The sequence below is a fragment of the Malus domestica genome, chromosome 05 (assembly GCF_042453785.1).
Source record: "Malus domestica chromosome 05, GDT2T_hap1".
NCBI classification, from domain to species: Eukaryota; Viridiplantae; Streptophyta; class Magnoliopsida; order Rosales; family Rosaceae; genus Malus; species Malus domestica.
Genome location: NC_091665.1, coordinates 6,076,132 through 6,087,522, shown reverse-complemented (window position 1 = coordinate 6,087,522; position 11,391 = coordinate 6,076,132). Strand labels below are relative to the sequence as shown.

At 40.4% G+C, this 11,391-nt stretch overlaps 1 protein-coding gene across 1 annotated transcript; it reads right to left on the bottom strand.

Moving 5' to 3' along the window:
• Window positions 1–1,131: 1,131 nt before the first annotated feature.
• LOC103444720 (LRR receptor-like serine/threonine-protein kinase RGI5) lies at window positions 1,132–5,256 on the bottom strand. The gene is made up of 2 exons (XM_008383674.3): window positions 1,795–5,256; window positions 1,132–1,686 (listed from the first exon to the last, which is right to left on the bottom strand). The coding sequence occupies exons 1-2, from the start codon at window positions 4,634–4,636 to the stop codon at window positions 1,304–1,306; spliced, it is 3,225 nt and encodes a 1,074-aa protein (XP_008381896.1). The 5' UTR covers window positions 4,637–5,256; the 3' UTR covers window positions 1,132–1,303.
• Window positions 5,257–11,391: the final 6,135 nt, after the last annotated feature.

Genomic DNA, 11,391 nt, shown 5'->3' with positions numbered 1-11,391 from the left:
ACAAAATGAAGAAATTAGATGGTTTTGAAGGAATGTAGTTTCATTAATGACTAATTCATTTTTCATCTTTAAAAAATTAAAAGTCGGCCTTTAAACATACCATTAATGTAGCGAGTTATCTAGTCCATCAGATCATTTGCAACAAACTCAACGGTTTTGTTTGGGTTGTGTTCAATTGGAGAGTAATCACCACCCCAACACAACCCAACAGCAAGACAGAAGCTGTGTTCAAGAATATAAGGATGAAATTATGGAAGTACACACATTTGAAATCTGCTGTGCGTTGACCTTTTCTTCTGCGTTGTATTTTTGGCCATAATATCCGGATTTAGAAGATTTGACTTAGAAGACCATCAAAGATAAATCTAACTAAATAATGAAGTTGGTCCAGGTTCCAAAAAAACAAAAAATATAATGAAGTTGGTCATAGAAAAAGGTTGATTTTGATTAAGTACTATATTGACTAATAACAACGAGGTTTTAGTAGTATTGTTTGTTTTTTTTCGTTTATATTTTTTGTGGATAACGAGTTCAACCTCAAATTATTATAATAGGTTCAAATTGTCAAGTAGCAAAACAAAGTGGAAAGAAATGGAGAGAGATGGGGGACAAATCTTGTGTCTAGCAAGCATGTGGGGAATATGCTTTCCATTCTTTCCTTCCTAGCCTCCCCCATGTTTCTGATATTGTTTGCCATACGTGACACATTTTTCGGAAGTGACTTTGGTACACCATTTTCTTTTCTTGTACTCTCTCTCTCTCTCTCTCTTCAGTAGAGATTAAAATAAATAAAGAGAGATTGAATAAATAAAGAGAGAATCAACAAGAAATTCATGACAAAATAAAGAGTACTCGGAGACAACGGGTGTGGAAATCAATACCCTTTTCCTTGCCTGTTGCTTGAGGCTGAGAATATGTATTCAATTTAAGGTCAATAAGGTTTTATGGCTGATAAAAATTAGTGAACATGCATGTTATGACATAACCTCTTTATCATAATAAGCATGCTTCTAGTCCGTAGTATTTCTCTTTTCAGTGTTGAAAAGTGCCTCGAGTTTAAATTTCCCTCCTCGGTCGGTAAAGAGAAGAGATAACCTCAAGACTGAACGCATAATTAAAGCAAGAAAAGCGGGGGAAGTGTGATTTGAAGCATTTCACCAGATTAACCTCTCAAAACTGTACAAGAAACCTAAAACCATCACCATTCAAACCCATGAATCCCCTCACTGATAGTGTTCTCTTATGTTCTAGAAAATTAATTGCTAATTGTCCTTGGAAGGTTTAGAAAAAGGATTAAAACTAATTAAGTCTGGTTTGAAGATTGCTTTATTAGGGGTTGGGAGGTCTTTCCGCATTCTTCAGGCTGGCTCTTAACCTCCATTAGCAATGCCACCACTTCCTTCATGCTTGGTCTTTCTGCAGGCGACGAGTTTACACAGAACATTGCTATTCCAAGTGTTTGCAGCATCTCTTGCACCATTTGATCCGGTAGGCCTTGGAGCTTTGTATCTAGTATCGATACAGCTGGTTCGAAGCTTCCCATTTTCTTCTTCACCCATTCAACAATGTGTAGCCCGTCACCAATCTGTGGCTGTACAGCACTACGCCCGCTTAAGATCTCCAGCAGAACCACACCATAGCTGTAGACATCACTCTTCTCTGTTATGTTCATCGTGTATCCGTACTCTGCGATTGTAACAGATTGAGATTATTAGTTGAACAAGATTGTGACACAAATACTCTCATAAAACCAATGGGACAACTAATTAGAAAAAATGAAGTAGCTAGTGTTACCTGGGGCAATATAACCATAAGAGCCAGCTACTCTCGACATTGCGTGGTGGTAAGTTGGGGAGTTCATCAGCTTTGCCAGACCAAAATCTGCCAGATAGGCCTCATACTTTGAATCCAGCAGTATGTTATTGCACTTGACATCCCTGTGCAGAATTGTCGGGACACAATCGTGATGAAGGTATGCTAAACCTTGAGCTGATCCGATTGCAATCTTGTACCGAGTTTCCCAATCCAAGTTCCTATTCCCTTGCAATAGCTGCTGCAGATTACCATTGGGAATGTAGTTATAAAGAAGCAGCTTGACGCTTCTATTCGAACAGTAACCTAGGAGTTTGACAATGTTCCGATGGCGAATGTGTCCAAGAATTTGAATCTCTGCAGCAAAAGAGTCTATCGGTTCTTCCTCTTGCTTCGTTTTCCACAGTTTTTTCACCGCAATCAAATCCCCATTATGCAATTCAGCCTTGTAGACGATTCCAGAACAACCTTTTCCAATCACATTTTCCTCCTTCAAACAATCCAAGATATTATCAATGGTGAAATTGAGCTTCTGAAATGGGATGAAAGTCCATGGATACGAGAAATCTTCAGCCCCCGACGAGGCTGCCATTGCTCCTAAAGATTTCTTTACCATATGTCTATGATTTCGCATAACAAGAATCCACGAGGAAACAACTGCCATGGTTACTGACACCAGAATCACAGTAATTAAAGCAACAGTTTTTGCGGATTTCAAACCATTCTTCAGCATTAGACTTGACGAACAAGTAGTCCCATCAACAGACTCACAAAGATGTGGATTCTGAGCATATGAATTCGAAGAAAGAGTTCTAAAGAATGGCGTAACTGGGATGGCACCCGAAAAATTGTTGCAGGAAATATTCAGGGAAGTGAGACTAGTTAGAGAACCAAGAACCTTAATTTTTCCATAGAGCATATTATGCGACAGGTCCAGTGATTGCAACTGCATCAAATCCGCCATTGTCTCTGGGATTTCTCCAGTAAAACTATTGGAGCTCAAGTCCAAACTGATTGTCAAGCTTGTTACACGACCAATTTCGGGTGGGATTGGACCGGAGAGGCTGTTAAAGCTCAAATCCAGCAGAGTTAGCTTCTGCAGGTTCCGGATAGATTTTGGTATCGTACCCGTGAGTAGATTGTTGTTGGCAATGAGCTTGTCCAAGTAACTTAAGTTGCCAAAGCTCCAAGGAATTTCTCCGGTAAAGCTGTTTCTGCTAAGATCAAGCTGCTCCAAATTCACAAGCTCCCCAAGCTGAGGCGGGATTTCACCACTGATATTGTTGTTGTGCACATCCAACATTTCAAGAACTGTGATGTTGGCAATCTCAAACGGCAATCCTCCAGAGAAATGATTCATGTACAAGTCAAGGAAAACGAGGTTTTGCAGCTTGCCTATCTCCATAGGAATCTGTCCTGAAAGCTGGTTCTCCCCAAGCCTTAACCTGACTAGAGATTGACAATGTGCAACGCTTCGTGGCAACCCGCCCGACAAAGAATTCCCCAACAGCAAGAGCTTGCTCAGCTTCTTCAAACCGAAAATCTCTTCTGGGATCGACCCAGTAAGCTTGTTTCTTGAGAGATCAAGTGCATAGAGCTCAGTGCAGTTGCCGAACGAAGCTGGTATAGTTCCCGATACAATATTGCCCCACAAGAAAAAACTCTGCAAGAGTTTGAGATTGCCAACCTGCCAAGGAATTGTACCTGACAACTGATTCTTGTCAAGCTGAAGAGCAGTGAGGCTGGTGCAGTTGCTGAGCTGGGATGGAATTGCTCCGGTCAGCATATTATCGGAGAGATGAAGCTGTTCGAGAACCACCAGCTTCCCCAAGTCTGTTGGGATTGGTCCAGGGAGATCATTGGCAGAAGCATCGAGAATAACAAGGGAAGAACAGTTTGAAATCTCAGCTGGGATTGGTCCTGACAATGCATTGCCCCAAACAAGCAGGTTGGTGAGCTTTTGCAGTTTCCCCAGCTGTGGAGGAATTGAACCAGTGAGCTTGTTCATATGCAAATACAAATCCCTCAGCTCCGAACAAAGTCCGAGTTCCGGAGGTATTGAGCCAAATATCTCAGTATCATAAAGAGCCAGTGTTTGGAGGTTGATCAAGTTCCCAAATGTGGATGGGATCACCCCCGAAAGGGAGGTAGCCGCTGCGCCAAAAGTTGTGAGGTTAGTGAGCAGGCCTAGTTGGGATGGGATTTCGCCGGTGATATACGGATTCCCTCCAACACGAAACTGTTGGAGGGAAACCAGAGAGCCCAACTGAGATGGGATTGGGCCGTTGATGAGGTTGTCTTGGAGACAAAGCACTTGGAGGGAAATGAAGTTGGCAAGTTGTTGAGGTATTTTCTCTGAAAGTTTGTTGGAGTTGAGTAAAAGGAACTGGAGAGCGGAGAGGTTGCCTAGCTCCGGTGGAATGGGGCCGGTGAGGGAGTTGGAGGACAAGTCGAGGAGGCGGAGGTGGGTGAGTTGGCCAAAGGAAGGTGGGATGGTGCCGGATATGTTGGTGGAGGAGAGGTTGAGGAGCTGGAGATATGAGAGGGAGGAGAGATGCGGAGGGAGGGAGGAGAGGTTGAGGAAAATGTTGGGGAGAGAGAGTGAGATTACTCTGTTTTGGGGAGAGCATGTTATCCCTTGCCATGAGCATGGTGTTTCACTTGATGAGTCCCATGAGGAAAGCACAGAATATTGCTTTTCAGGGAGGAGGGAGAGGAGGGCTTGGCCATCAGAGGACAGAGAGGTAATTAATGAGATTTTGGTCATGGTTATGAAAATCAACAATCTGAAGGAAAATAGTAAATGGGTTGTGTTTTGGACCATTTTTTTAGTGGTTGTGGGGGAAAATTAGGGCTTGAAAATGGTGGTGGTTGCGGTGGTGGTGGTGGTGGTGTTGAAGAAGGACGATGGTGGTGGTTGTGGTGTTGAAGAAGGACGATGGTGGTGGTGGAGAGTCTTAGTGTGAGGAGTGAGAGGAGGAAACAAGATGCATGTGGGAGGAAGTTTGCGTGGTTAATGAGATGGGAGAATGCTTCAATTTCACAACAAGGTGTTGAAGTTGAATAAGTTGAAGGCATGCATGTGAACAAAAAAGCTTGTGTCACACATCTTTAAAGTGCAGTTATATACAGCTCAGTTAATGTTTTGGTCAAAGCAAAAATGGTGGAGTGTGCTGTTATCTCACCTGAAGTGCTCTTTCCTCTTCTATTTTAGTCCTGGCTGATCAGCCTGTGCTCTTGTGGTGGTGGTGGGGGTGGTGGTAGTGACAAAGGTTCAAAAACTCTTTCTGGACTAATTAACACAGCCAGAAATGTTGGTGTGTGTTTGAATAGTTTCAAGGTTGGAGTGGTGGCGCTGTGGTTGCTATGAGGTATGAGGCCTAAGGGAGGTAGGAGACTACTACTATTTTTCTCTTTGCTTGTGTTGTGTTTCCAAGACCTTGAAATCCCCTTCCCTGTATGCAATATAGTATCACCACTGATTTTGTACTCTATATTTCCTACACTTCTAGGGAAGGCTTTAGCACCCCTTATCAATTGGATTGCCCAAATTACCCTTTGTGGGGAGTAAAGCCGGGTCCTCATTCCTAATAATTCCTAATACCCTAGGGGCAATTCCTGCACACTGAAGTAGTGTTGCTCGTATCATTTTTCTCACTGTCGCACTTGGTGTGATGGCAAGTGTCTTCGCCCATGATCGGTATGTCTCGGGTTCGAGACTTGGGAGCAGCCTCTCCATAAATGGGGGTAAGGCTAGCCGACATTCACCTCTCCCAGACCCTGCGTAAAGCGGGAGCCTTGTGCACTGGGTACGACCTTTTAATCATGCATTACTATACATTTTAAACTTACACATAACAATGCGTCCTTAGTTTGAAATATTGTCTCAACAATATCTACATTGCACATTTGGAAGTCCTTGTCCATAGTATACTTTTTAGTGATAAGAGATACTTGGAACCTTTATTTTAAGGACCACAATGTTGAATTTGGGATCACTTACTTTAAATTGGGGTAAAATTCGACCATAAAATCAATTGGCTATATAAGAAATAGCTTAACTTACTTATAAGACAATGCAAGGTCTCTCCTCCCCATCAATATGAGACTCATTCTCAACACGCCCCCTCACGTGTGGCGAATTTTCAAGCCTAACACGTGGACAACACAACGGGATGACATGGAGTACATGTGGCCATTTGGCTTCACACGTGGAACAACCTGCTCTGATACCATGAACAAAGTTGAGGTTCCACCATAAAACAAATTGGCAATATGGGGAGTAACCCAATTTCTTATAAGCTTATGCAAGGTCCCTCCTCCCATCAATATAAGACTCATTCTCAACACAACCCCTCACATGTGGTGAATTTTCGAGCCTAACATGTGGACAACACAATAGGGTGACATGGAGCGCGTGTGGCTGTTTGACTTTACACATGGGACAATCTGCTCTGATACAATGAAAAAATTTGAGGTTCCACCATAAAACCAATTGGTTGTATGAGGAATAGCCTAACTTACTTATAAGTCCATGCAAGATCCCTCCTCCCATAAATGTAGAACTCTTTCTCAACAAAATATGCCTATCTTTATACATCATGTAATGATTCAACAGTTCAAATTAATCTAAACTGCGAAATGAGGCTATCTGAATCATATTTACTCTGTTGGTTTAATGAAACTAAGACGTATCTATGTAAGTGAATTTCACTTTTCATTGAAAATATATGATCCATAAAATGGTTGCTAAGATGTTACTAAAAAATAAGATAACTACTAAACAATTTTGATGCCAATAGCAATAGAATAATTGAAGTAATAAGATAAGTAACTGCATTTAGGCCTGGACAGAATCAAAAGTTTCAGAGTCTATTAGGGCATGGGGGTGGCAGGCAGTGTGAGGAGGAGAGACTGCTTGCTGCCTAGGGAAGAGAAAATAAAAGACTTTGATGAATTATAATGATAGTATTGGAGTGAGTGAGGCAGAGAAGGGCATGGAAGATTGTGAAAGTTAAAAGGGTTTGTTTGAAGTAAGCAACCAATTTCAGTGTCTTTTTCTAGCATAATAAACTATGCGACCTTGCTGGATATTATATGGAGGGAGACTGAGAGGAGTCGGGATTTAGGGTTAGCGTGCAGATAGAGGAACTTTTATTAGGGTTTACTATTTTTTTACTGCTGATCACTGTGGTAGGGTGATATATAGTAGAGTGGCTGTGATTTGTTTACCGAGGGAGAGGTGGTGGGTTTGTTTTGGGAGTGGCGCGGGCAAAAGAAAATTTACATGATCACATGAATGAGAGAGAGACAGAGAGAGCGCGAGAGAGAGAAAGAGAGGTGTTTTTGAACATATATATATATATTATTAGGGCACAATGCACTATTTAGGGCTTTAGGTTTTTGACTGTATTGTAAACGATTCATCGGCACGAGATATTCATCTCATTAATGTCCCTCTCCCTCTTACTCTCGCACAAAAAACCATTTCAGTACAATCAATTTAGTAATGTCCCATGAGTTTGATGAAATAGAGAAATAGTGGTGTATAAGAGCATCTTTATCGTAAGTTTAAGATGCACGAACATCTACAATGAAAGATGTATAATGCCTTCGAATGAACATGTTATAACTTAAATATCAATTTTTGAAGTTCATTGCATTGATATTTTAGTGAGCGGGTCAAGATGGATATTTTACATCACCTTAAAAAAAATTGTTAAACAATGATTTTGTTAGACTCGATATTAGATTAGCCATCGACAATTCGAACTCACGTTGTCATACAAAGATTCAACACATTTCCACCACTATGATAAAAGGCCACTTGCACCTTGAAAAAAAATTTCCTTGATAACTTTGGCCAACAAGTAATGTAAAATGCACATTCCAATCTCCCATTGGATATGCTCTAAAGACCACACTAAGAAAATATTTTATGACAAAAAATCACATTTTTCCATCTTAAATTTGACGCAAAGGATTTGTAACTTAGTTGGTTAAGAACATTCACCTTTGCATTACAAAGTCTTGAGTTCTAATCTCAATCTCTCAAATTCTCAATATTGCTTGTATGAAAGAAGAGAAAAACTTGGTGGTTGGAGATGGTAGTTGTGTGCCAAAGGCTAAAAAATATCTTAAGCCTCTTCAACCAGTTCTAATTGATTTTCGGTTGGATACTCACATTGCAATTACTATAGTGACCTTTAACCTAGTTATTATTGGACATTGGGCAATTCTAATTGAAACCGCTATGTGTTGTGGCACATGCAGCTGCTCGTGGAAAAATTGATGATATGGACATTGGGCAGTAAGACGTCCTTGATGCTCTAGGCCCATATCTTATGTCTGTTTGTTGAGATTTGATGCGATGGTTCGATTATCCAATTTTTGAAATAATTGTATAGTCGATCGATTTTCATAATTGACAATAATCTGACCGTAAGGTTGCCGTCCAATTTTGTGAGCTTGATATTTTTTGATTGTCATACTTAGGAGAACTTATGAAACGAAAATCCGACATTCGAATCTTTCTGTTTGGAGAATCTTGGATTGTGACCTAGTGGGGCCACTTTGATTAACGGTTGACCCTTTAGCTAACACGCCCTAAATTATTCTGGTGTCTCGTAATTTATAGGATTCTTAGATAATACTTGTGTATTTTTATAGGCATTGATCGTGTCCTAGTGCTTCAATCATCAGCCTAGGATTGGTAGTAGCTTGGACTCAAGGTGAGTGACTTTAATATTATGTGATAAGTATTGGAAATTGTTATTAGCACTCCAAAATCTCATTTTACACTCTTCACAAGTGTATCTTTCTTTCTAATTATAGAAAGTTTGGAGTGCCAAATAAGATTTTTGGAGTGCTAATAACAATTTCCTAAGTATTTTGCTTACGAAAATCCCTATGTTGCTATACTTTGTGGATATAACATGGATTTATAAATGTTTTTAATGTCAGTCATCGATCTGCTTCGTGAAATGCATATATATATATGTATTTGTATATTTGAAAGGTTTGTGAAGTGTGAGAACTAGTAGATGACCGGTATCCTAAACTACTTTCTTTTTTATTTCATGTGTGGATCTTAAATCTCTAGTTACCTTTATTTCTGATTCCATGAATGCATATGGAATCCTACTAATACTGTATATATGGATGCCATTGAGTGAGTCTGGATCCCTACATTCTGTTTGGTTCCATTGAGTGCGTCTGGAATCCTATTTCATATCTTGTGTATCTTTTATCATATTCCATGAGTCATCTGGAATGGGAAACGTTATGATTTATACTAGCCTTACTATTTATTATTAATATGAAAGAGATGATTGAGTTCTGGATCAATCATAAAAAGATGGTAGGGTGACTGTGTTGATTCAATCAAGTTTTGTGAACGAAGTTATTTTATGAAAAGGATTGTGAAATCTTTTATAAATAAGATAGTGTTGTAGCCTATTTTATCTAACTAAAGGGAAGGGGCTGGTGGTAAGGAGAGAGAGAGAGAGATGTGTTTGTAAAATAGTAGGGGAATGTCTGTGTGTTATTCCAGAGGGAGAAGAAATCCTTTATCCCTAAGGAATACAAGTTCATATAGGAAAGAATAACTAGAATCAAACCTAATATAGGATTTACACAATCACACATAAACTAAGAAAGTTCATAATGTTCCCCCTTAAGTGTGTAAATACTCAAGGTAGATTTAGCATCATGCAGAAGTTAAGAAAGTTGACTCATCGACACTAATTCTAAGGAACAATGCTTATTTTCAATAAGGTAGGAACTTGCATAAGGAAGTAAGTCTCACTAAAAAATCCTAAGGCTATGGCAAAAACCCGAGTAGGGACAAAACCATAGTCTAAGGAAAAATGTGTGAGAAATGCAAAGTTAAAAGAAATGTCTATGGGACGTCATTAGGGATATGATCAGCCCAAGGTGGGTGCCTCGTTAAAACCTGGTTAGGTAGTAAAAACCCAGTGGGAAAAATGCTCCTAATCGTAGGGAAAAAGAGTGAATTAAGATCAAGCAAGTATACTTCAGGATACTCCCCTTGAGTTTGACATAATTCCAAAGTGAAATAAAAATGTTACAACTAGAAAGTTTATGCATACCTATTCCTTGAACAAGCTTCTGAAACGTTGTCTTTTGTAGTGATTTGGTGAAGAGGTCGACCAGATTGTCTTGTGAATGGATTTGCGTGACTTTAATCTTTTGATGCTCTTGTTGTTGATGTGAGAAGAAGAACTTCAGCGCAATGTGCTTGGTGTTGTCTCTTTTGATGTAACCTTTATTGAGTTGTTCGATGCATGCTACATTGTCTTCAAAGATCATCTTCGGGACATCAACAATGAGGTAAAGATCACAGGAGCTTCAAATATGACTCACAACTGCTCTCAACCAAAAGCATTCCCGAGTTGTTTCATGTAATACGAGAATTTCAGCATGGTTAGACGAAGTGGCAACTAAGGTCTGTTTAGTTGAACTCCAAGAGATTGCGGTGCCTCCAATGGTAAAGACATAATCCATTTGGGAACGCGCCTTATGCGGATTAGATAAGTATCATGCGTCGGCATAACCAACAAGGCAAGAATCGACTCGAGAAGCATAAGGTGCGACATCACTCGAGGATCCGTAGGGATAGAACAAGCCCAAATCTGTAGTATCCTTAAGGTAATGGAAGATGTCTTTAACGCCAGTCCAGTGTCTATATGTTAGTGCATTGTTGTATCTTGCTAAAAGATTAATAGTGAAGGAGATATCGGGTTTAGTGCATTGAGCTAAGTACAATAAAACGCCTATTGCACTTAGATAAGGAACTTGAGGCTCCAAAATCTCTTCATCATTCTCTTTTGGATGGAAAGGATCTCGTTTTGCATCTAGCAATCGAACGACCATAAGAGTACTCGAAGGCTTCGCTTTATTCTCATTAAAGCGGCGCAACACCTTCTGGGTGTATTTCAATTGATGTACTAAGATTTCATTTGAACAGTGCTCTATCTCGTGTCACATCCCAGCCCGGGCCCCCACCACATGCTGGGCTTGACTTCACTGTAGTAGAATATTGTCCGCTTTGGGCCCTGACCACGCCCTCACAGTTTTGTTTCTGGGAACTCACATGAGAACTTCCCAATGGGTCACCTATCCTAGGAATGCTCTCACCTAAACTTGCTTAACTTTGGAGTTCTGATAAAGCCCGAAACCAGTGATAGTGAGCTCCCAAAAGGCCTCGTGCTAGGTAGAGATGGGAATATACATATAAGGCTTACATGATCCTCACCCCTGGGCGATGTGGAATCATACAATCCACCCCCCTTAAGGGTCCGACGTCCTCGTCGGCACACTTCAGGTGAAGGATTATCTTTGATACCAAATTGTCACATCCCAGACCAGGCCCTCACCACATCCAGGGCTCGATTCCGCCGTAGCACGATATTGTCTGCTTTGGGCCCTGATAGGAGCATATTTATGCAACTTGATTAGCTTGTTTTCTTGCATTTATGTTGTTAGTTCATAGTTATTTTAGTATTTTAAGCTATTTTGTGTGTTTGTAGGTCCAATGGGCTAAAGTTGCAAGAAAGT